The sequence below is a fragment of the Colletotrichum paranaense genome, assembly GCF_030867605.1.
Source record: "Colletotrichum paranaense strain IMI 384185 chromosome Unknown Scaffold_2.1, whole genome shotgun sequence".
NCBI classification, from domain to species: domain Eukaryota; kingdom Fungi; phylum Ascomycota; class Sordariomycetes; order Glomerellales; family Glomerellaceae; genus Colletotrichum; species Colletotrichum paranaense.
In genome coordinates, this window is record NW_026848960.1 from 2,999,540 (window position 1) to 3,023,325 (window position 23,786).

The 23,786-nt window shown below is 51.0% G+C and overlaps 9 protein-coding genes across 9 annotated transcripts; 8 read left to right on the plus strand and 1 right to left on the minus strand.

Moving 5' to 3' along the window:
- Positions 1-365: 365 nt before the first annotated feature.
- On the plus strand, positions 366-1,773 carry CPAR01_02910 (uncharacterized protein; the record flags this gene model as incomplete). Its single annotated transcript, XM_060487197.1, has 8 exons — positions 366-410; positions 466-586; positions 643-684; positions 751-917; positions 953-990; positions 1,050-1,187; positions 1,246-1,665; positions 1,731-1,773. 8 exons carry the CDS (start codon positions 366-368, stop codon positions 1,771-1,773), a joined length of 1,014 nt encoding a protein of 337 aa, XP_060354525.1.
- A 607-nt stretch (positions 1,774-2,380) lies between these two features.
- Positions 2,381-3,916, plus strand: CPAR01_02911 (UMTA; the record flags this gene model as incomplete). Its single annotated transcript, XM_060487198.1, has 9 exons — positions 2,381-2,428; positions 2,485-2,517; positions 2,588-2,678; positions 2,732-2,773; positions 2,827-2,981; positions 3,062-3,099; positions 3,174-3,311; positions 3,375-3,794; positions 3,850-3,916. 9 exons carry the CDS (start codon positions 2,381-2,383, stop codon positions 3,914-3,916), a joined length of 1,032 nt encoding a protein of 343 aa, XP_060354526.1.
- A 741-nt stretch (positions 3,917-4,657) lies between these two features.
- CPAR01_02912 (UMTA) lies at positions 4,658-6,261 on the plus strand (the record flags this gene model as incomplete). Its single annotated transcript, XM_060487199.1, has 7 exons — positions 4,658-4,708; positions 4,770-4,887; positions 4,951-4,992; positions 5,052-5,206; positions 5,375-5,493; positions 5,654-6,073; positions 6,144-6,261. 7 exons carry the CDS (start codon positions 4,658-4,660, stop codon positions 6,259-6,261), a joined length of 1,023 nt encoding a protein of 340 aa, XP_060354527.1.
- Positions 6,262-6,991: 730 nt separating this feature from the next.
- Positions 6,992-8,628, plus strand: CPAR01_02913 (methyltransferase domain-containing protein; the record flags this gene model as incomplete). Its single annotated transcript, XM_060487200.1, has 9 exons — positions 6,992-7,030; positions 7,102-7,131; positions 7,198-7,288; positions 7,339-7,380; positions 7,436-7,590; positions 7,688-7,725; positions 7,797-7,934; positions 8,017-8,448; positions 8,511-8,628. 9 exons carry the CDS (start codon positions 6,992-6,994, stop codon positions 8,626-8,628), a joined length of 1,083 nt encoding a protein of 360 aa, XP_060354528.1.
- A 1,088-nt stretch (positions 8,629-9,716) lies between these two features.
- CPAR01_02914 (uncharacterized protein) lies at positions 9,717-11,256 on the plus strand (the record flags this gene model as incomplete). Its single annotated transcript, XM_060487201.1, has 9 exons — positions 9,717-9,758; positions 9,828-9,848; positions 9,934-10,024; positions 10,079-10,120; positions 10,178-10,332; positions 10,428-10,465; positions 10,531-10,668; positions 10,756-11,175; positions 11,226-11,256. The coding sequence occupies 9 exons, from the start codon at positions 9,717-9,719 to the stop codon at positions 11,254-11,256; spliced, it is 978 nt and encodes a 325-aa protein (XP_060354529.1).
- Positions 11,257-12,577: 1,321 nt separating this feature from the next.
- CPAR01_02915 (uncharacterized protein) lies at positions 12,578-14,213 on the plus strand (the record flags this gene model as incomplete). The annotated part of the gene is made up of 9 exons (XM_060487202.1): positions 12,578-12,625; positions 12,681-12,725; positions 12,815-12,905; positions 12,955-12,996; positions 13,058-13,252; positions 13,318-13,348; positions 13,403-13,540; positions 13,618-14,037; positions 14,123-14,213. The coding sequence occupies 9 exons, from the start codon at positions 12,578-12,580 to the stop codon at positions 14,211-14,213; spliced, it is 1,101 nt and encodes a 366-aa protein (XP_060354530.1).
- Positions 14,214-15,076: 863 nt separating this feature from the next.
- Positions 15,077-16,347, plus strand: CPAR01_02916 (EXS family protein; the record flags this gene model as incomplete). The annotated part of the gene is made up of 2 exons (XM_060487203.1): positions 15,077-15,167; positions 15,218-16,347. 2 exons carry the CDS (start codon positions 15,077-15,079, stop codon positions 16,345-16,347), a joined length of 1,221 nt encoding a protein of 406 aa, XP_060354531.1.
- A 221-nt stretch (positions 16,348-16,568) lies between these two features.
- On the minus strand, positions 16,569-18,187 carry CPAR01_02917 (glycolipid 2-alpha-mannosyltransferase; the record flags this gene model as incomplete). Its single annotated transcript, XM_060487204.1, has 3 exons — positions 16,569-16,877; positions 17,157-17,595; positions 17,664-18,187. 3 exons carry the CDS (start codon positions 18,185-18,187, stop codon positions 16,569-16,571), a joined length of 1,272 nt encoding a protein of 423 aa, XP_060354532.1.
- Positions 18,188-21,296: 3,109 nt separating this feature from the next.
- Positions 21,297-22,880, plus strand: CPAR01_02918 (uncharacterized protein; the record flags this gene model as incomplete). The annotated part of the gene is made up of 1 exon (XM_060487205.1): positions 21,297-22,880. One exon carries the CDS (start codon positions 21,297-21,299, stop codon positions 22,878-22,880), a length of 1,584 nt encoding a protein of 527 aa, XP_060354533.1.
- Positions 22,881-23,786: the final 906 nt, after the last annotated feature.

Consider the following 23,786-nt stretch of genomic DNA (forward strand, 5'->3'; position numbering starts at 1 on the left):
GACAGTCAGCCACATATCGAGTCAGTCACCGCGGAAGCAAGTGTGAGGACCATGCAGAACAAGGACATCGCTTTTGATACCCCTGCCTTGAGGACTTCACTTTCCATTCGGCGGCAGCTCTTTCGGGTCCACCCAGAATGCTGCCAAGGGTCAACTTCGCCGGTGGCATGCGTTGTGTGTGCATTTCTCTCGTTGGTTTGATTCGAGTCTGATTGAGGGGGTGTTAGCGATGGCATGTTGCTTTTCCACAAAATTGACCAGATTCCTCTCTTCCTCGGTTCCCATGCCTCTGCTCAAATTGTCGACTCTTGCTCATCGTCCATAAACTACAGCACGTCATTCTCGCCCAACCAACACTTGTAATCATGGCTGAAGTCGATCACGAGATCAAAATCATTACGGATGAACAGGTATGTTTGTGACCATGTGACAGGTGCCATTCTCTCGAGCTTATAGCAGTCGTAGGCTCTGGAAGAAAATCGAGCAGATTTTGAAAGCATTGCTTCCTCGAGCACCAGCCTCAGTGGCTCAATCTTGGACTATCGATTCGAAAATGGGCGAACGTACCATCGCTACAAAGACGGAAGTGAGCAACACGCTCCATGTCTCTTGTAAAGCCGTGCTGACTCTATCGGTAACAAGAATATGTGATTCCCAACGATGAGCAAGAGAATAATAGAATGGGTATGTCACCTCTACAGAGTCCTTGAGATATCTCACGCATGTGGCTTACTTGTCTGACACTGCTAGATATGCAACATCACATATGCCTCATAACCCTCGGTGGTCGGCTCGGACTAGCACCTCCATGCCAGCCTGGTGTCAAGGTTGACAGAGTATTGGATGTTGGTACGGGCACGGGAATCTGGGCTATTCAGTTTGGCGACGATCATCCCGAAGCCGAGGCAAGCTCAAAAGTGATGAAATTTAAATGCGTGTTGACTGTGAACAGGTTCTCGGCGTTGATTTATCTGCTACGCAGCCAGACATGTAGGTTTCTGAATTCGTGAAGCTATCGGGAGAGAGGACTAAGAGGCCGGGTCTCCCAGCGTAGCTACGAATGTCAAGTTCGAAATCGACGACATTGACGAGGAGTGGACGTACACCACCCAGTTCGACTACATTCACAGTCGCTTCATGTCGTCAAGCATCGCAGACTGGAAGGCTTATCTCACTAAATGTTTCAAGTAAGCGCGACTTTTACTCCCGGCCTTTGCTCAATAGCTGTCTACTAATGCGTGTAAGTCACATCCAACCTGGCGGTTATCTAGAGTTGCAGGAGCCAGAGATGGAGTTCCAGTCCGATGACGGCACATTTCCTGCCGACTGCCCCTTGGCCAAGTACGGCAACCTCCTCAAGGAGGCCGCGGCCATCTTTGGGCGAGAGTACGTCTCGGTGTCTTCCTTGAAAACACTGATGGTCGATGTGGGCTTCAAGGACGTGACGCTGAGCCGGTACAAGTGGCCCATCAATACCTGGCCCAAAGATCCTTCGTTCAAGGAACTGGGCGCATGGGGCTTTGAGAATAGCAACGCCGGTCTCGAGGCTATCTCTATTGCGCCTCTGACGCGCGCCCACAAGTGGACTAGGGAGGAGGTGAATGTCTTTTTGGCTGAAGTCCGGAAGAACCTGGCTAACAAGAACTACCATACTTACGTCCCCATGTAAGCCATCTCTGTTTCATGATCACTTGTCGAACACGCTTTGCATGCTGACTTGAGCAACTTAGGTATTTTGTCGTTGGACGGAAGCCAGAATCGAAGGAAGAATAGAGAATTGAACAGAGATTGTGAGAACCATGCCACTACCTTGGGGCAAGACATGGTTAGGAAGCGGGAACGAGAAAGAAGACGCCGTAAAGCCCAACTTCTATTTCTATTCGGCATCATCTCTTCTCTCAATACAGAAGAAACAGAACTCAATCTTTGCCCGGCTCGTCAAATACACAAAGCGAATCAATCGTGTGGCTGAAGCCGGGGTAACTCGGACCTTCGCCTCGGCTCCGGACAGATTCAGAAGGTCGGGCGTTGCATCCAACGGCTCTAACATGGGTTTGGGCGTCTCGATACCAAGCAACGAACGACGGTCCCCTCTCCGTCCCACATTTCCTTTCTAAATGGAGACAACTTGGCCGCCGTACTTGCATTATGCAATGCACATTTCGTTCTGTTGGCCCTGCTCAGAAACATGGGCCGGAAAGAGGGGGTTACAATCGAATGTTTTGGTCGCAACAAATAGACAAGTCTGTGCCTCCCCCGCTGCCCGAACGCCTTTTGCGTCTCGTCAAGATTCGCGCTCTCACGTTGCCCATATTTCTGTTTGAAGGAGAAACATTAAGATTGGATACCTTGTTAACTGCGCGAACGAGCACCTGCGAGCATGGCTTCTATCGTGAATAACGAGGTCCAGCTTGTTGCTGAAGACCATGTACGTGTAACTGCAACTTTAAACACCAAGTAGATGACAACTAATGCAAAGTTCAGGTTGACGTGACCGACAGCGAAGCTGATCTCCAGGTAAGGACGACACCAATCTCGCAGTATTCTCACTGCTTAGATCTCCTTACTCATGCTGCTCTTTTGACAGAGTATTCAATCAGAGACGACGAGCATCAAGGCATCCATGCTCGAGTGGCGCCAAGAAAATGGACGAACTTATCATAAGTACAAGGATGGCAGTAGGTAAAGCAGGCGCTCTCCGACTGCATTCAGCGGTTGACCAGCTCGATAGAATACCTCGTTCCCAATGATGAGACAGAGCTCGATAGACTTGGTAAGATAGACTATCACTGGCTAGTGTTTTATCCCACTGACAGGGCTTATCAGATATGCAGCATGAGATCTTTTATCTCACTTGGGATGGAAAGCTCGGCATAACCCCTCCATGTGAGCCTGGCGCAAAAGTTGGTCGTGTTCTCGATCTCGGCACGGGTACTGGATTATGGGCGATCGATTTTGCGGATCTACATCCTGAAGCCGAAGTGAGTCTTCAATTTTTGTGACGCCACTTACTCCTTAAACGCAATGATCGAGAGGTTGCTAACGATCACCTGTCCTTTAGGTGCTGGGCATGGACCTTTCTCCTGTACAGCCGTCAGAGTATGTTGATTCCGCATGAGAAACCGGTTGGCCATGACAAGACACCCAGAAGACTGATCGTTCGTCTCTCACAGCGTTCCGCCTAATGTGAGATTCGAGATTGATGATATCGAGGAGGAGTGGCTTTATTCACAGCCATTCGACTACATTCACAGTCGAATCATCACGGGCGGCATCAGCGACTGGAAGAAGATGATCAAGAAGGCCTACGAGTAAGTCTTATCATTAAAGTGCAACTCCGCGAAGGATATCTGACAGCGTTTCCAAACATAAAGCCACCTCACGCCCGGCGGATGGTACGAGATACAGGAGTCAGACATGTCCCCAGCCGCCGACGATGGAACACTGCCCCCCGAGAAGGCATTGTCTAGATTCGGCGCCCTGATTCGCGAAGCTTACGTGGAGATGGGTGTGCCCCTGGTCCATGTTCCTGATCTGAAGGACGTCCTCACAGAGGTCGGGTTCGAAGACGTGGAGCTGACCGTCTTCAAGTGGCCTACGAATCCTTGGGCCAAGGACCCCAAGTACAAGAAGATCGGGGAGTGGAATTACCACAACTTTGGTGGCGCAGTTGAGACTGTCTCCCTGGCGCCATTGACCCGGGTGCATGGCTGGACCAAGGAGGAGGTGCTGGTGTTCGCCGCCGAGGTGCGGAAGGACCTTCGGGATCCGAAGGTTCACTCTTACTTTCCCATGTAAGTCAATCATCTTTTCTTCATCTTCGAGCTGATCTTTCTGACATCATTGTAGCTACACGCTTGTTGGAAGGAAACCGTTGAAGGCAGCAACGCCGGCCGAGACTTCCGCTTCGCCTTAGAAATGACGAGGTCATTTTCAGCTCAACCCCAGGGAAGACGGAAAGGCACACGACGCTGACGAAGAGAGGTCAGCAGAAATAGTAGGAATCTGTTAGGCTCCTTGGTCATCAAATATCCAGTTGCTCTCGCGATGTCTTTCTCAGATCAGTGCAACCCCGTGCGTGGAAATTGGCTTGACGCGAGCACCAGTGAGTTTGCTAGCAACTTTTTGATGGCAAATAATGCATCGTAGAAGGTTGAAATAATTACGCGATTTGAATACTGACTTGTAGACACGGACTCGAGGTCGTGGTGGTCTATGGCAACGTCGGTTTGACTTTGTCTGTGTCGTGGTTCTTTTTTTGGAGACCAGACCCTCTAGTCGTTTGGTGCGGCTAGAAAGCGAAGGACACTAGCCTGACGGGTGTACAGCCCGCGGTCCGCGCCGGGGACGTCTTCCCGTCCTACTCCCCCTGTCATATCTCCAGTTTTTCCAGTCTGCAAAGGGGCAACGTCGCCGCCGACATGCATCATGCACCCTGCACGCCGATACTGTGGATGATAGCTCGCAGTTGGCGGGCGACAGGCCACACGTTGGTTCAACAATGAGGGGTTCGGTTGGATCTGCTCACTCCCAGAAACTCTGGGCTGGTATCGACTTGTGCATTCTGAAAGGTGCTTTCCAACACGAATCTTTAGCAAAACAACATCTCAATTTCGAGTGGCATTCGAAGACGGCCAGGTCTTAGCAAACGGTTACCATGGCTACTACACAGGAGGATCCCGAAGTTCACCTGGCCGCTGAAGACGATGTACGGATCTGTGCAAGCATCTGGGCACGTAGACATTGTTTGCTGATGACCGTCGATTCAGGTCTCCGATAGCGAACAGGACCTTGAGAGCATCCGCTCAGAGACCACAAGCGTCAAGGACTCCATTCTTGAGCACAGGATCGAGAACGGAAGATCATATCACAAGTATAAGGATGGCAGTGAGTCTACGCTAGCTCTCTGCCAAATATTTGGGCTGCGAATCAGCAGCTAATGGTTACCAGAATATGCTTGGCCTAACGACAACATGGAGCAGGACAGGCAGGGTCAGTAGTGAATCTTGCGGCTTTTTACGTTGAATCATACTGGTCACTGACCCAAGTAGATATGCAACACGAAATATGTATCCTCACATTCCACGAGAGATTGGGCTTCGCTCCTCCTTGTGACGAGGGCGCTAAGGTTGGCCGTGTTCTCGACCTTGGTACTGGAACTGGTCTCTGGGCTATTGACTATGGTGACCAGCATCCAGAAACTGAGGTAAGGGCTCTTGATGAAGAAATTCTTCCCAGACGGAGGTATCTGACAGAAAGACAGGTGCTTGGAGTCGATCTTTCTCCTATTCAGCCGCAAGAGCATGTGCCCTTCCTTCAGTGAGGCCCAATAGTCTACTGATGATGCCATCTTAGCGTGCCTCCAAACGTCAAGTTTGAGGTTGACGATGTCGAGGAAGAGTGGCTCTATTCCCGGCCTTTTGACTACATCCACCTTAGGTTCATGAACGGGTCTATTTCGGATTGGAGGAAGATCATCCAGAAAGCTTACGAGTACGTCCCTTTCTCATAGTCGTCACATGGCTTATTGTGCCATAGTCACCGAGCTTCATTGGCATCTTTGTAGAAGCCCAAGGGCCTCGGAGGGCAACACATCGACTTTCAACTAGCTGCGTGCGTAGAAACACCAGAGCTGACAAGACTCGTGCAATAGTAATCTCGTCCCGGGAGGCTACTTTGAGATTCAGGAGGGAGACTTCGTCATCAAAGCTGATGACGACACTCTACCTCCTGAGAAGCCATTAGCGCAGTTTGTTTCCCTCATTCGCGAAGCTGCTGAGAAGTTTGGGCGCAGATTCGCTCCTATCCCAGAGATGAGGGAGCTCATGATCGACGTTGGATTCGAGAACGTGGCCCAGCAGAACTTCAAGTGGCCGTCTAACGCGTGGCCGAAGGATGAGCACTACAAGAGAATTGGCGAATGGAATTTCCATAATTTCGTTGATGCCGCTGAAGCTATGGCTCTTGCACCTTTGACCCGGGTTCACAACTGGACGAAGGAGGAGGTTCAAGTGTTTCTTGTAGGTGTTCGCAAAGATATGAGAGACAAGAAGATCCACTCATATATGCCAATGTAAGTGTTCTTGCTGTTTTTCGAACTATTATTCCACAGTCTACCCTCTCGGACTGACGATTCTCTGTAGCTACACTCTTGTAGGCAGGAAGCCTTTGAAAGAAAACAGTCCAGCTCCGCCTCAAAGTCAGAGCACTCCAGCGGATGCCGAAGCTTCCACAGCGGCAGCTTCAGCTTCAGCTCAGTAACAACCGCATTCGGTCGTAGAACGAAGGGATTAAGACTAGCTATTGGATGAAGGTTTTTGTCAGAGAATTTCCTCTCCCCTTACCTCGCAGCATTGCTCATGGCACTGCGTACCCAAATCTACAGACCCCCAGCGCTCCATGAAATTGTCCGAGGAGACACTTCCATGAACATTCTTTCCTTTTCTCGAATTTGAATAGTGACCAAGCAATCGGGAACCCCTCAGCACGGTTGCAGCCTCGGCGCGGACCACGGAGACGCAGCTCTTTCCGAAGTTGGGAGCCCTCGCGGCTGACAGGGGTAGTGCGACGGATATGGCAAGTGATTAGATGCCAATATGCAGTTGGAAGTTGTTGGCACGTTGCCTTGTCACATCGATTCTCTCTTCATTCGGTCAATTGTTTCCTCTGCTCCACAATTTTCTGCAAAGGGAACACTCCGCCGACGAGATGCATATGCATGTTTGCTCGTTGGTGCTTGCACCAGCCCCCGGTTGAGAAGAGGGGCGTTGGATCAAAGATCGCCTGACTTTGTCACGAAAACATTTGCCGCCCCCTCGTTGTCTTTCTTCATCAACCGTCAGCGCGGGTTTCCTGATCATCCCTCACTGAATCAGCGGATATAACCCGATAATTTGGTCGCAGCCAAATCGACAACAGCTGCAACGTCGCGAGCCCGATCAAGAGACACTCACCATCTTATTCTCCGAACTATCTTTTAAAGCCACACGACATGTGTCACGACCATGATGATGCTCTCGCAGTAGACGAGGTGAGACAGCTTCGGCGCCCGCCCTACCGTGCTATAGCCATTACGTGAAATTTCTCTAACAGTGGCATTAGCAAGATGATCTTACTTCCGAAGTTGGAAGCGTAAGCTTGAGACCGCCCCATGTCAAGTCACAGGATTTTTCGTCTCACCAGAATGCCATTGCATAGAGCATCGCTTCATCAAGCACTAGTCTCCGTGATTCCATCATGGACTACCGCATTGAGAACGGCAGAACTTATCATCGATACAAAGATGGCAGTATGTCGAAATGGACCCAGTTTTGGAGATTCACTCTAATTTTCGATAAGAATATGCCTTTCCCAATGACGAGAGAGAGTTGGAAAGATTAGGTACGCTTCATGACCCAGGGGTACAGTCTGAACAAAACGCTCACAGCATCCTCAGATTTGCAAGGCGAACTTTGGGACATCTCTCTTGATTTCGCTCTTGGTATCGCTCCGCCTTGCGAGGAGAACGCCAAAGTCGGCCGAGTACTTGATGTTGGCACTGGTAGTGGACTCTGGGCTATCAATTACGGAGACGAGCATCCTGATGCCGAGGTAAGCCATCTCATGTGACTGCCTAGCACCAGATTTCGGCCTTTGCATGTACTACGGCGAAGGAACGAACCGGATTCTGATATGGTGTTCTTCCCAGGTTATCGGCATTGACCTCTCACCAACCCTACCTGACTAGTATGTGATGAAGAGTTCCCAGACATCGCCCGGAAACACCAGCGTTGTGGAATACTGACCTCGATTATTAGTGTGCCCCCTAACGTGAGGTTTGAGATTGATGATGTTGAAGAAGAATGGACATGGTCGCAACCTTTTGACTATATTCATAGCCGCATCATGACGGCAAGCATCAGCGACTGGGAGGTCTATCTCCGCAGGTGTTTCGAGTAAGTGCTTGTTCTTTGTACTTGATTGCGAAGCAATGAATAAGACGGCCGAAGTATTGTCTAAGGGATATGGCTAACTCAGGGGCAACCTCAGCAATCTCACCCCGGGTGGATGGCTCGAACTACAGGAACTCGATGTCATTGTCGCTTCCGATGACGGAACTCTCACAGAAAACCATGCCTTCTCTAAGTGGTGCAAACTCATCCAGAAAGCCACGGCGCAGCTTGGGCGCGCTTACATTGACCCGAGACCTCTCGTGGACACCTTGAAGGCCATCGGATTTGTCGACGTACAGATCACCAGCTACAAGTGGCCCTGTAATGATTGGGCCAAAGATGAGAAATATAAACAGCTCGGAAGGCTGCACTGTGAGAACTTCACAAGTGGCCTCGAAGCGTTTTCTATGGCAGGCTTTACCCGCGCCTTTGATTGGACCCCGGAAGAGGTCAACGTTTTCCTAATTGATGTTCGAAACGATATCAAGAACAGGACTATCCACAGCTATACCCCAACGTGAGTAGCACAGACGGAAATGTCTCGATTTTACTAAATTGGAACACGCTGACCGGCTTCAGCTACTGCATCATCGGGCGCAGGCCAGAGAAGGAGAGCACGCCTGCTCCCCCAGCCCCGGCTTCTTCGGAGGCTCCTTCCTCTCCCCCAACTCAACCTCCAGCTGCAGCGTCATCTTGACACTGGAGCATATGTAGAGGAAGAGGAGTGACGGTGACAGTGACAGGATCCGAGACAAGAAAGTTGTCCAGAGACATCTTAGACCATCCTCAAACAGGAGCCTGAAGATAGTACGACTACGATTTGAGGCATTTCCAGTCGGATTGGCTCGGAATGCTTAGCTGGGTAATCGACATGAGCCGAAGCGTTATGAAGGGCGAGATCTGACATTGTAGTCGAACAGAGGTTGTGTTTGGTATTAGTCTAATTAGTCTTCACGCCTTAGCGTAATCGATCCTAGCGCGGCTCCAGAGCATCGCAGGGATGGGCCGACTCAATACTGATAAGGGCCAGACGCTGACAAGCATTTTGCGCGTCCGTATCTCTACTTCGTGGCCATGGACTTGAGATTGTGAAAGTTAGTGCTCCAACGGAACTTTTGCATACGAAATCAACCGGGGGCGGCTTGATACCTGAGGGCTTATGATCTTGCCAGTCTCGCTCGACCTCCCAGGCGACTAGCCAACCTTCAAAAGGGCCGCATTGAGTAGCTATCTTCGCTATATGGCTTTATAGAAGGGTGTTTTCAGCAGAGAGCTTGGCAGACGGGCATTTAATAGCGCATATGGCATACGGAGCAATTGAATTGAAACATAACAGATCACTGGTGCTGGCGTTGGTGCTGGCTTGAAATCCTTTGCAAACGCGGATGGGAGTAACCGGGTCATCACTAATGGCAAGCATAACCATACATCCAATGAGGGAGAGACCCTCCTCCCCTGTCTGAAGCCGGTCTCTCTTACTGGGCCATATCTGCATCAGGTTCACAACTGTCTGCGCCGCAGTTGGTAGCAACGTCGTTAATGCGCATATGCATGTTTGCCTGTTGGCGTGACTTTCGTCTGCGCCTGGGGTCTGCTGGATCACATTGGCATACTGTGTAGTTGGTTTTAAACTTAACACAAAAGGATTGTAAGACCCGCGTCCCACCCCGGACATCGTTAACTCTTTCAACAAAAAAATTTGGCGTAAGATGTTGACAGAACTTGACTTGAAGTTTCGGAGACAGAGCATCAGTAGTAACCAAGAGATCTGTGTACACGGCCACCATGGCTCATGACAACAACGTTGCTGATCTCGATGTGGATGATGTAAGGAAATGAGCCTTCGATTTGTAGACAGATCTGCTGCCAGAGGTGAGCTAACGAATACGGCTACAGGAAGGGATAGCAGATATGCATGTAAGCTTGAGCCTACCTGCGTCACAGGGGGCAATGCTCGGAAGAAGATGGCAGCCAATAACTGACACGTTCTTATGTCCTCCAGAGCATAGTTCCATCGACTATCAGTCTTCGCAAATCACTTCTTGAGTACCGTATCGAGAATGGCAGGACGTATCACCGATACAAAGACGGCAGTATGTTACACACGCTTGGTCTTCATTCAAAGACTTGCTCTCACCCGACTTTAGAATACAACCTCCCCAACGACGAAAAGGAATTAGATCGGCTCGGTAGGTTCCTCTAATCATTCCCTCCCTCTTGAAGTCACTTTCTGATTCTTGCTTTAGATTTACAGCACCATTTATGGCTTCTTGCTTTAGATGACAAACTTGGCATGGCTCCACCTTGTATGGAGGGTGCTCAAGTCGGCCGGGTGCTTGACGTCGGAACTGGCTCCGGCATCTGGGTCCTCGACTTTGGTGACGAGCATCCTGAGTCCGAGGTAAGATTGCCGCTCCAATACATATCAGGAACTGTTCCATCTCTGGACGTGACCCTTTTTTGAAGGTACGGTACTTTACTGAGACTGTTCCACAGGTGTTTGGTATCGACCTGTCGCCAACTCTCCCAATATAGTAAGTTGAATATTACCAATGAGTCGCCTTTACAATACAGATCCTGACATACACAATTGCAATAGCGTTCCACCAAATGTCAAATTTGAAGTCGACGATGCTGAGGAAGAGTGGACTTGGTCGCGGCCTTTTTCTTACATCCACAGCCGGGTGATGACCTCCAGTATTGGTGACTGGAAGCTTTATCTACGCCGTTGCTTCAAGTAAGTGTGTGCACATTGGCTCTATTAGTGACTCCGATCAGAGGAAATACCTTAAGGATAAGTTACATACTGACCGGTGAAACGCAGTCATCTCGAACCTGGGGGATGGGTCGAGTTACAAGAATTTGATCTCTTTCCAAGATCAGACGATGGCACTCTCACACCCGAGCATCCGTTGATGAGGTGGTGCAGTCTCCTCCTCGAGGCATCAGAAAAGTTCGGTCGGCCCTACGTCGAAGTGCCACTACTGAAGGACCTCCTCATAGAGGTCGGTTTCGTGGATGTGTCGCTAAGTCTATGTAAGTGGCCTACTAATACTTGGCCGAAAGACCCGAAGTATAAAGAAATTGGTACCTGGCACGGCGAAAACGTTTCTGGCGGCCTTGAAGGCTTCACTATGGCACCTTTAACGCGAGCCCTCGATTGGACACCTGCCGAGGTCGAGGAATTTCTTGTCGATGTACGGGAAAACATTCAAGACAGGACTATACATGCATGGTGGCCAGCGTAAGCATTCTCAGCATTCAGATGTGCGTTATGATAATGACCCGACGCAGGTATTGCATTGTCGGACGCAAACCATATTAGTTGGCCAGCACCCGGCTCTCGACTTTCCTCCATGGTCTCTATCTCCTCCGGCTCAGCCTTCAGCTCAATAGATGGGCTCGTGTGATTGATAGAAAGAAAGAAATCGAGAGAAAGGGTCTGACACCGAGTGTGTGCACTTTCAACTTCATGGACTTGCGTCACAGAGAGTTCGGTCCTTAATAAGGGGTTCATCAGACAGAATCATTAACTCGCGACTAGAATAGGCGTCTTCATTACCCGAGATAAATTCATAATCCATACGTAGAACTGAAGGGTTCACTCCCGGCTGGAGAACGAGGATAGTGCTGAAGGCAGAGTTGAGTACCAACAGGAAGAAAAGAGTGCTAAACTTGACAGTGTGTTGCGTAATTTGGTAAGCAATACCTGCAGGTTGCTGTTCTCTCAGGAATACAATGAATACACAAGAGCCTTTTCCTCGACACCTTGATTCCCAAGCCTTATATTGTTGAGCAAGGTTGCGTTCGGGACGGGACCTAGGCCCTAGTTGCTTTAGTCTAGGTCCATCCTAGCGCATCGCAGGGATGAGATGACCTGTAATCCACGAATAGCAAGCCGGATTCAGACGTCAATGGCAAGTCCATGAGATCCGAAAGGTCATAATTAGCACAGGAGCCTATCATGCTATCGTGCTGTGCTGGTGCGGAGATCCGGTGACTGCATGTCGGTACCCTTGTGCTTCAAGGAAAGCATTCAAGTATCTGGCGGTCTCTATTCTCGTCTTGGCCTGGTGTTGCACACTGGTGTGTCTGAAGCCCTCGACGTGCGGCGACTGCATGGCCTTATGCCGCATTCAATTTATCGCGGAACGAAATCAAGATCCATCCTCGTTATTCGTCGAGTCTTGGCCTTGGCAGCAAACATGGATGAGCACCTGTGCCGCGGATACGGATCTCTTTCCGATTCTGGGTTCCCAGTAACTAGTGTCCCGGTCACCAGCGCACCCCTTCGCTTAGAGATATCTGCTTCCAGCTGCCGTAAACGCTTCAATGTCCCAAGATCTCATTCGGCCGTGAATCCTACAGGTCCACAAATGTCTGCAATGAGAGAAATGCACCGCCGAGGCGCATATGCGTGTTTGCCTGTTGGTTTTGCAGCGTACCCCGGCCACGAGGAGGGGCTCGCATGAGCTCTTCTGTTCTCGCCACAAAACAATTGCTCTCCCCCCCCCCCCCCGCGCCGACTTCGATTGCTATCATTTTCAATAATTCATTGGCAATTTCATCTTGTGCTATGGTCTATAATTTCCCGTGAGCAGCTATCTTCGTTGAATTTTGAAGTCGTGAGCTTCAGAACGTGCAATATGTCCCAAGACAACGAACCAGTTTTGCTTGCCGTCGACCAAGAGGAGGTATGCCACTATGAACATGAGATCATTCCCTAGGCAAGTCCTAACATCCCCCAAGCCAGAGGACTCAGTTCAAGGTGACTCACAGTCGGAAATTGGAAGTGTAAGTTAATCGCAATCGTTGCACACTTTATTCGCTGCCTTCGCTGAAGCCTCTCGGAAATCCTGCTGAACGCCGTTTTATCGGTTTAGAGCGTGGCTTCGTCGAGCACCAGCCTTCGGGAGTCTATTCTCGAATATCGACAGGAGAATGGCAGGACCTACCATCGGTACAAAGACGGAAGTAGGTCCATTTACGTGATTCGTTTGCGCAACACCTCTGACTTAAGTAGCGTACATCATTCCCAATGACGATAGAGAGCTAGAGAGACTGGGTATGTATGAGTCAAAGAATACTCGCCTCATGAACTGTCTTCTGATCTAAAATGTGATCAGATTTGACCCATTCAATGTGGCTTCTTGTCACCGACAACAATCTCGGTGTTGCTCCACCTTGCCAACCTGGTGCCAAGGTCGGACGAGTTCTCGATGTGGGCACCGGCAGCGGTATCTGGGCTCTTGACTTTGGAGACGAGCACCCAGAATCCGAGGCAAGCATTCCCCTAGCTCATACTCTTACCGGACATTACAGTTATCGGATCGGGAAATGAGGAAATTCGCATTGTAACTGACGTGAAAGTCTTCACAGGTCCTAGCCTTTGACTTGTCTCCGACACTGCCTGCATAGTACAAATCTACCCCGTCGCATCCGCGAAAGCAGAAGCTGACGAGATCTTTCAGTGTACCTCCCAACGTTCGATTCGAAGTCGACGATGCTGAAGATCCGTGGTTGTACTCGCGACCTTTCCAGTACATTCACAGCAGAGTCATCACTTCAGGCATCAGCAGTTGGGCAAAGTATCTGAAGAAGTGCTATGAGTAAGAACAGCCCTTGTGTTATGTTCAGATGGAACTGTTTGGATAAACACGGAAGACTAATCAGGCGCAACCCGAAGTAACCTTGAGCCCGGCGGTTGGGTCGAACTGCAAGAAATCGACCTCGCCCCAACATCCGACGACGGAACGCTCAAGCCCGATTCTGCGCTGCTCAGGTGGGCAGACTTGCTTCAGGAGGCTTCCGAGAAATTTGGACGCCCTTTTGCCAAGGTTCCTCCGCTGAAAGATGTCATGGTGGAGGCTGGCTTCATCGACGTCCAGATGACGGTGACCAAGTGGCCGAGCAACTCGTGGCCCAAGGACCACAAGTGGAAGGAAATCGGTATCTGGAACTGTGAGAACATGCTCACTGGCCTCGAGGGGTTCTCCATGGCCGCGTTGACCCGGGGCCATGAGTGGACACGCGAGGAGGTCGAGGTCTTCCTCATGGAAGTACGAAAGGACATCAAGGACCGGACTATTCACGCTTACTGGCCAGTGTAAGAGACCACCTATTCACGACCCTTCCTAGTGTGATAATCCCACATGCGACACAAGTTTGCGCTGACACAGATTTCTGACTAGGTACTACATAACCGGACGCAGGCCGGAGAAGGAAGGTACTGCGCCTCCGGAGGAAGCTCCCACAGAAGCTGTGACTTCTGCGGAAACATAGTTCATCATTCAGGATTCACTATTTCTACATAGGTCATGATACATGAATGTAGTTGATAATGCTCTTCCTATCTACATCCGTAATGATCTCAGAGTCGAAACTATTGGTGTCGATATGCCGTCAGATGTTACATCTTTAGTGCACGACGCCTTCTTAGCCACTCTATTGATGATATGCCCGCTGATTGCTCACGAAACACCTCGTTTCCTTTGACATCAAATAAATTTAGTCTTGAACATTGCCCGCTAAGACTCTTACTGCAGTGGGCTGAGTTTACCAATCAAATGGTCAGTTTCAAAAGATTCTAACACACATGTAATTGCAACGATTGCTGGAGATATGACACTCCAACTTGAGAGGAGGCACATAACCTCAATTACCTCAGCTTTCAACCTCAAGTTTACCTTTTGCAAAACACCATCATAGGTACAAGATCAACGTAAGATATAAAACTCTGATGTCATCCTCAAAATGATTATGGGATTCTCATTTCGTGACATTTTGGCAATACGCATTAATTAGAACCATCACGAATGCATCTCGACCCAGTTGCCTAAGAATTACCCCAGACGTCATTGCACCCCCCATCAGTGGTACGTAAGGTCCCTTGAGGCACAGACCACTCGCCCGATTGATAACGATAAGGCGTACAGGACAATTTACCTCCTGAACTGTACGGGACAAACTATCCTCTTTTCTAAGTCGATCTTGAGGCTTTGCGACACACGTCTTGAGCGACTCGGATTTTAATCCTTCTGAATCTTCTTTGTATTCTCGTCATTCCTTTGCACTCGACTTTGGCTCCATAGAGCCCGCCTTTCCTTTTCTTCACTCGATGCCTCTTTCTCCCTCTACCAACAGCCATGGACGGTGATCCGAAGGTTGAGTCGCAGCTCGACTCGTTCAGCTTGACCTTTCCCCTACCCTATCGCATTGGATTCATTATTGTTCTCGGTAGGTCGCGACTGCGCGCGGGCAGAACTAACACGCTGACTATGGCATAGCCGTCTGGGGCTGGGGTGTCAACCTCCACTACCTGCACAAAGTCAAGATTGATGTGCCCTCCCTGATTCGATATCCCTCGCGATCCTCTCCAACACAACCGGCGCATCACCTATCGACCTACCGCCTCGCGACCGTACTTTCGACGGTCTTCTTGCTCTCGATTTCGACTTTCTGGATCTTCTCCCGTCGAACCCCCGCCCTCGTAATCGAATATGACTGGTTACCGATGACCTACCTGGTCGCCCTTGCGGCCCTCTTCTTCGTCCCCATCCGCAACTTTTCGCAAGGTGGACGATCGCGGTTCCTCGCTACGCTGCGACGCGTGAGCATCGGAGGCATAGCAGAAGCAAAGGATGGGAAATTCGGAGATATCCTGCTCGCCGATGTATTGACGAGCTACTCCAAGATCCTGGGAGACCTCTACGTGGTCCTTTGCATGTTCTTCACGCCGTCTGGGTCTTCAACTGCGCGACCGGACAGAAACTGCGGCGGAACGGTGATAGTGCCGCTCATCATGGCAGTGCCATTCGCGATACGATTCAGGCAGTGCATCATCGAGTACTTTCGAGTCCGAAGAGCGCCTTACAAGGAGTCAGTCGGTTGGGGCGGACAGCATCTGGCCAACGCCACCAAATACGCCACGGCGTTCCCCGTTATCATCTTCAGCGCACTGCAGCGAAGTGTTCCGGCCGATCAGCCAGCGCCTGGATTGAACAGAGCATGGCTGGTGGCAGTGCTGGTCAACTCCCTTTACTCGTGGTATTGGGATGTTGCCAAGGATTGGGACCTGACTCTATTCTCGTCGGCGCGTGAGCGCAACAATCCGGAGCACCCGTTCGGGCTTCGCCGGCGGCTTGTTTTCCAGCAGCCTGTTATTTACTACGCCGTGATCGGAATGGACTTGATGCTGCGGTGTACCTGGTCGCTCAAGCTGAACGCACACTTGGACAAGTTTACCGACTTTGAGAGTTCCATCTTCTTATTGCAGTCACTTGAGGTGTTCAGACGATGGGTATGGATTTTCTTCCGGATTGAAACAGAGTGGCTGCGGAACAACACGTCGGGACTTGCGGTGGACGACATCTTGCTTGGGGACTACCAAGGCAAGTATGACTCTGATGAAGATTAGGAGCTACGCCAGCTTCCTTGATGAGATAGACCTTGTAATGTACGTGCGTGACTATAGGTGCCTGGAGTTATTGGTCTAGACGGAAGCGGATCTGAATAAGATCTTGACCTGGGCTTAGATTTCTGTATCAACGAATCCTTCTTCTCTGTATTCTAACAAAACATGGGTATACTTCTGTGTGTCTCCTCCAGTGCGCGTCTATCCAACCACTCCAACTCACGTCACAATGTCCAAGAAAACCAAGGTCGCTGCGCAGTGTTCGGCTCCTTCAACTTATTTAGGCAGTACCCGTTATGGTTCCTCCTTACCTTGCCGTCGCACTCACATCGACATCCGATTCCTCCATCAATTGGTGTTGAGTATGACGACGCATTCCCAAGCGTCTGAGACCCAGGCAATTGCCCGTCTGGCGCATTAGCCGGGCATTGAAACAGTTCGTCGTGCCTGTATCCGAAATCCTCAAAATGATGCACTTTGTCCGCGTCGAGAAGCATGCCGACGGCCAGTGAGTGTACAGCGGCGTCACCCCACTAAATGCGACGCAAAATCCTGGTTAGTGATCGACTTCAGGCTGCCAAGGGTTCGGGCACAGGGGAGAGAACGTGGTTGGACGCGATGCGACTCGGCAAGTCTTGGAAGAAGGAGCATCAAAGCTCACGGTGGAGAAGGAAGACAGAAGCTTGGCTTCCTTGTCATTCCAATTCTCCAACGACATCCCTCAGCTTCTTCATCTCCGAGCCTTCTTTTCCAAGTCCGATTCTTTGCCCACCACAAAATACTGAATAAAGTATCGTTGGAAATCCACTTACCCTTTCAAAATAGAAACCTCCCGTATCATCGAGCGCCTTGAAGAAAGCCTGATACTGTTTTCCGCGGAAGAAGTCGAGATCTGCTATCTCGAAGTTGCTCCAATAGTGGCAGCCGCTCCAGGCGTCGCCAGATTGATCACGGTGCGGCAGCAGGCTCATCAGCGGCCGCAGTGGATACGGAAGCCATGACGGTTCCATCATGGCCTTCCACAATGCCGAAGACGCCAGATCGAACGCCTCCTTGAACTCGGCCGTGTGTCGAAAGAGTGACGGCACCGTGTCCCATTCTTCCCATAAGGAGATTGTAAAGCCGTATACCTTCTTCCGCCGAGCCATCTCCACGAACGGATCGTAGGTAATCGAGCAGAGGAAATCGACATCGGGTTCCAGTCTCCAGTACCATTTGTACTTTCGCAGAGCTTCGAGCTGGTAGAAACTCCTGCAGGTTTTAAAGTCAGTACGTGCCCCCAAGAAGCTTAAGCTGGACGTTGGGGAATTGTCACTGACCCTGAATAGAAACGACACATATGGTGGTAACCTTCCTGGCCTGCATGCATAGTGCCCCGCGCCCCTTGCTCAACGATACTGCTCTTCGCGGCTGTTTGGTTGACCCACGCGGGATATGTCCAGTCTTCCTGCGGAATCACTTCAAATGTCGCCCCTCCGCTCGCTGTACTGTTCAACACCTCGATAAAACGGTCGTCGAATGGCTCGTTGTTGAGGAAGACGATTGGGTAGTGGAACCATCGGTTGAAGTGCTTCTCAAGCGAGCCAACCGTATGGTTGGCTTCCTTAAGCTCCGAGTTCTTCGCCAACATCACCAAAACTCCATTCTCACGTTTGCCTGTCACATCTGGTTCGCGACAAGACGTGTAGAATGGCTGATCTTGCTCGCTGGTTGGCCGTGGCGCATTGAAGGTTCTGCAATGAAGTACAGACTCCATCACACCGAACGCGAGAAGCAGCCAAAGCCAGCTGGGGAGTCGGAAACGCGACGGCCGTCGCCGTGGGCTCACATATCGGCGGATCATCGCAATGGGGGGCACGGCTACATGAGCCTATTTTCACAAACGCACCACGAGAAAGACAGACAAATGTAAGAGGAATGCAGAAAGAAAGTTTTGAGATGGAGCTCAGTAGTTTTTACTCCCAGCGAGTAGTTCGAGTAGCTGGGCTGAAGGAATAAGACATACGACTACGCTATTGACGAAACCGCCGTGCAACACGGAATGCCAGGCTACAACTTGCTACCTACCTCTTACAGCATTGACCTCCAACAACACATACACGTGCTAATTATTCCTTGTTCGAGCTGGATCTAAGAAGCCGACTGATAGAGCTGACGTACGCCAGAGACACGTAAAATCAGGTCCTGGGCTCGATTTTGGGCCGGCGCCTTCTAGACTGGCGGTGCTGTGAAGGGAGAGCAGCTTGGGGGGGACAACCCCTTGACTAGCTCTGCGATGGTCTGCACGCCATCGAGACGCAAAATGGGACGGCATTGGCTCCCACTTGCCGGGACGGGCCAGTGCTTGATTTAGCGGCGGAATGTCAGCCCTTTCGCACGAACTTGCATAAGGACCAAAGGCTTATGATGGGATCGAAAAAGGAGGTCGTGCTAGCAGCATTTTGTTCCGATCCTCCTGCCATCCTTCTGAGCAGTGCAGGACGGCGGGCGGCTTGCAATGTCAGTCCAGGCATCAAAGTCCGACTTCCGACAATCCACCGTCTCTGGCCCCTTTTGGGTATACCGTACAAATGTTCTCTGGTTCATGAAGACCTTCTCATCTAGGTCTCTCACAAAGCCCGCTTTGGGGAGCTCCGACCGACTAGCTAGGGATGGACCGATGTGGGTTAGGCTTAAGCACTTGGGAAATGCCCATCCAACTTCGTCTTTGCACAATTGGGACGAATTGTGCTCATTTTCAACACTTCATTGACCAAGACTGATTCTTAATTGGGAGCTACAGGGCACACCCCGCTGCTTGTCTTGCCATCTAATGCGTCGTCGAAGAAAAGTTCCCGGGCCACGGCCCGTCACGAAGCACGTCCAGTCAGAAAGAATCGATGCGCCACTTCTTCATGGCACCCGCCAAGTGATCTCGCCCCGAGCCTCAAAGACCTTTTTCGTGAGAGATTTACTCTCGGAGCGTGGGACGGCGCTTGCGCTGTCTCGTCGCAGAGTTTGATAGAGACTCACGGACTGGTTGGCGACAGCCCGCAGACGAGTTTACTCATGTGATGAAGACTCTCGAGGCCAGACACCAGACAGTCATGTTTTAACGTCGGAAATGGAATAAACTCGTTGAAAAGCTTCCAAATATAGAAAAGTCTATCTCTCTTCGGTCTACGGGGTTCAGACCGACATCAGATGAATTCCAAAGATAACGTCATACACAGCAGCAGCGGCCCGCCCATGGTCTGCTGAACGAGGGGTTCGCAATATCTCGTTCCGTTTGCGGTTCCATGACGCGGAAACACCTACCAAATCAGAAGTTTTGTCAGGCCATGTGCAGTTTCTTGTCCCGGATGCATCCAAGATCCAACCCCTCGAACGGTTCTTCCATGTTTCAACGGCCAAGATCTGGAGGGTTTTCCAATACCTAAGTTATATCAGCGTGTACGGAGTGCCGAGGAGGGTTCAGTCATACTCATGGTGCTAGCCGGGATACGATTATTCAATCCCCGTGTCTCAGAAGGCCAGCGGAAGATCTCCAAGATCGCCCTCGTCCCGGGAGAAGCGGCTCATCACTAAGGAAGCCCCACGGGGTTATCTTGGCAGACCCATCTTCATTTGATTGCAAAGTCCGGCGAGGTCGGCGGGGGAGGCCGAGATTCCTCTACCCATGCCGCCGATTGAGATCACCTAGCTCGAGCCATGGTGTCGGGTCAGAGGTTTGAAGAAGGCCTGCGGGCGCAACTTGCCTATTTACCAACGTCGTCAACGCACATTTGGAAACTCGATTCTACGGCACAATGCTACTGGAGATTTGCTGGTGAAGAAGATGAGAGCGCTCAGCTTTCTGCTGTGATGCATGCCACTTACAGCCATGCGATTTACCTCCACACTAGACAGCACGGCTTGCCGGTTTCCAATATGGAGGCGCTCCTTCGGATTGAAGAGTACCGTGTTTGTCGCCCAGCACGCGGCGCAACAGTTTTCTTGACTTCTTTGTCCATCTTAATGGCTCGCGGTTATAATGACTGTGTGTCTTTTGACGGTTGATGAAGCTAGTACTACCCGAGCTTTGGAATACCAGCCAAGCATCCATGGTGGGATCCTCCAACAACACCCCAACCTTACCCACCGAAGAACCCATGTTCAGCGCCTGTCAAAGTCGATTAAACTCATGATCCTACCGTCCCGCGTCTACTAATATGGAGCAAGTGATTCATCAGGTGGGAAGCCAGGGGTGGCACAGGGAGCAGGATAACCACTGCGTCAGCCCTGTGATCCAACGACTTGCAAGGACATGGCCGGGGGGAGTTCTTGATGCATCCCGACATCCTTTACCATGGTGCAACACGAACAAACAAGCAAACTGATTTAAGCAGGTAACGGGATGGGTGTGGTCACTGATTGAGTTCATTGGATGGCGTAAAGGTGGCTCAATATTGTTGGCAAACAACGTCCAGCATGGCAATATGCGATCTGGACGGCGGGCGCCTGGTGGCTTTGTCTGCTTCGAATATAGATACAGTGATCCGGGCCCCTCGAGAACAAACTCTTTTAAAATCTGGCTCTCGCCCAAATCATTTCATGGGGAAGAGCACGTTTCTAAAGACTGCGGATTTTTTGGACTGGAACCGAAGCAGCCTTACCTGACGGAGGCTGATAGATACTGCTTGGCCTGCACTTTGCATAGAAGCCTCCTTTGTCGACAGAGTCATTCCCTCGAAGCTAGCCATTCCCGATTCAGTCAACAAGTCCGACAAAGAACTTCGAGTTCACTTCTAGAAAATCGTCTCGCCGCATCCGATCAAAGTGTCTCGGTCATCAGCTTTGTCATTTGAACCGGTGGCTACCAGTGGCATGGGACATATTGCGCCAGAATCCCGGATTTCGTCCTAGGCGACACTTTCCTGCTTCGTCTTCCCTCTTACCACACCACATCGACGAAACCCGCCGCTTTTTTCGAGATGTCCACCATCATGGAGCCTCGAATCATTCCCAGCCAGCTTCCGCCTGGTTTGGAGATTGCAATACCGCCGGGAGGCGAGCTGCCTCCTCAGCAGCCGAGAGGCACTTACGACAAGAAACCTCTCCCGCCGCTACCTCCTCTCCGCCCGGGATTTTATCGCCAAGTTTCGGCCTTTTCTGTCATGTCGGCCATGTCAGTTACTTCAGCTATATCCATCGAAACAAAATCGACTACAAGAAATTCCTCGAGGTCGCGAAGTCGTGCCAGGACGACACCATCACCGTCCCCTTCGAGATTGGAACCTACTGAGGGAACCGAGACAATCGAGAGACTGGAGAATGAGATCAGCACAATTTTGATTCAGCATAGCCCGACTCCCTTATCGCCTGTATCACCAAGATCAGAACATAGGAGTTGCTCGCCTCAGAGTCGTCGACCCGAACCAGAAATCAGAAAATTGGCCGTCCGGCGTCTCTCTACACCAATTACAAGCCCGTGTACTCTTCACCGATCATCGGCAAAGATCAAGCAAATAACTGGGCTGGATGTTGATTTTAATGGCTTCACTCCAACGCCCCCTCGGCCACCTCGTTCACCATTGGTCTCGGAAACGCTGATGCCAGCTACACCCGACAAGTCTAGCAGTGTTCACAGCACAGAGAAGCATAGTTCGGAGAAACCGGCATCAACTTCGGAGCCAGCCCGAACTTTGAGCTTGATCGACGACTACGATGACGACTCGGAACCTGATAGCAGTGAATGGGACTTCAGTCCCAGTTCACGGAGGAACCACCCGTCGTGGATACCTGCATCTCCGGTGCCGCCTCGGGTAGAGATATTAGACTTTGACGAAGCGAGCCCGCGACGTCGGGACTCTGAGATTGGATGCTTGAGATCGCCTGGTATGCACCACTTCGAGACGCTTCCCGCACGGCGAAATAACCATATGGAAGTCAGTTACGTGGGGGCCAAGGACCTCTACCACGCGACGGCGACATCGATTGCGAACTCGGCGAAGAAGACTGCGGGATCTTCCCGAGACAGCATGGAGTCCGGGCGGAGCTCTATTCGGCCACCAAAGAATAGGCTGAGTTTCGCGGCCAAGGTGCTTCAGTCTGGTAGAAAGCGGCCACCCACGGGCATCAATACGACCCCTCAGTCACCATCATCACTGGGCCCTGGGACGGGCTCTACCATGGGAAAGCAGTCATTGAGGTCGCTTCACCCGGATATGCACGCACACTCGATGGACGACGACCGTCTACGGGTCAAGTACTCGGACGCTCTTTCTCGCGTATTCCGATGGAGCGGCGAGCACAGGAGGGTAGTTTCGGAGGGCACGACAGCGACCGACCTGCCGCCGACGTCAGAGCCTCGCAGTACCACAGCTACGCCGGTGCCCGACTCACCTACACAAGCTGGACCCGGACTGAAGAGGATGAGTAGCCGGCGTTCAATGCAGGGCTTGGCGGCTCAGTTCAAGAGGACAGCGAACTCGATGGTTCTGACTAAGGATGAACGGCGGAGAGAAAATCTAAGGCAGAGCATCCGGGTGATACCGGAGGGTAGCACACTTGAGTAGTGCAAGCCGGGCATTATGGGACGGCGCCGGCGTGGCGTTTCGGGGTGCGGACTGCCTGCGCTGCTTAGGACGCTGGGTAAGGTACCTTAAGATGCGAACCATCTGGTTCGCGTCAAGGGAGGGAACAGCTGGCTCAGGCCAGAAGTCCTGGGATGGTGTCATGTCTCGGCGTTTGTGTGTTTAGCGTTGTTTGTTTGTCATGGAAGGAGGGTGCCTAGACTACTCACTAGTCTACCTGCCTGTCCATCGTCCTTTCTGAAAAGCGAAGAAGCGTTTGTCGTTGTTTGGGCAGTGTACGTATTACGTCTCTGCCAATCCATGAAACCTGGCAAAAGTCCAGATGAATATTTTACCTTAGATAGACATTCCTACCAAGAACAATATATAGGGAGTGAAAGAAGATAATCTCTACTTTCTACAATATGCAGACGAATCCGGTGGATGCAAAGCCAAAGTCTGAATGCGCCCGAAGCTGTGTGATGTGAACAGCTCCCCCACCTCTAATAAAGTAATCGATAAGTAATAGCGGAAAAGGGTCCCGCATTCCCATGTAAGACGTCAACCCGGGCCAATGACAAGTTCGGGTTATGGCAAGCTCCGCGGGACCTCCGTGTTCGCCGGGCCGCGGGCTGCCGAGCTTTAGGTGAGAGACCCGCGGCGACGTACCTGGGAGTCATAAGGTACCCGGTGACATGCTTTACCTTATGGTAACTACTTACTTCCCATGGAAACAAGATGCCTTAGCTTGCCGACCCAATGAGAGTTGACGATAAGTAAGCCTTTAGGGCAGAAGTGACATCTCATAATGAGATCTCAAAAGTATGGTTGATCTGACTGCTGTTGCTACTTGCTATTGACTCACTCTGTACTTCCATACTGCCCCGGCTACTTGGCTCTTCGGGATAT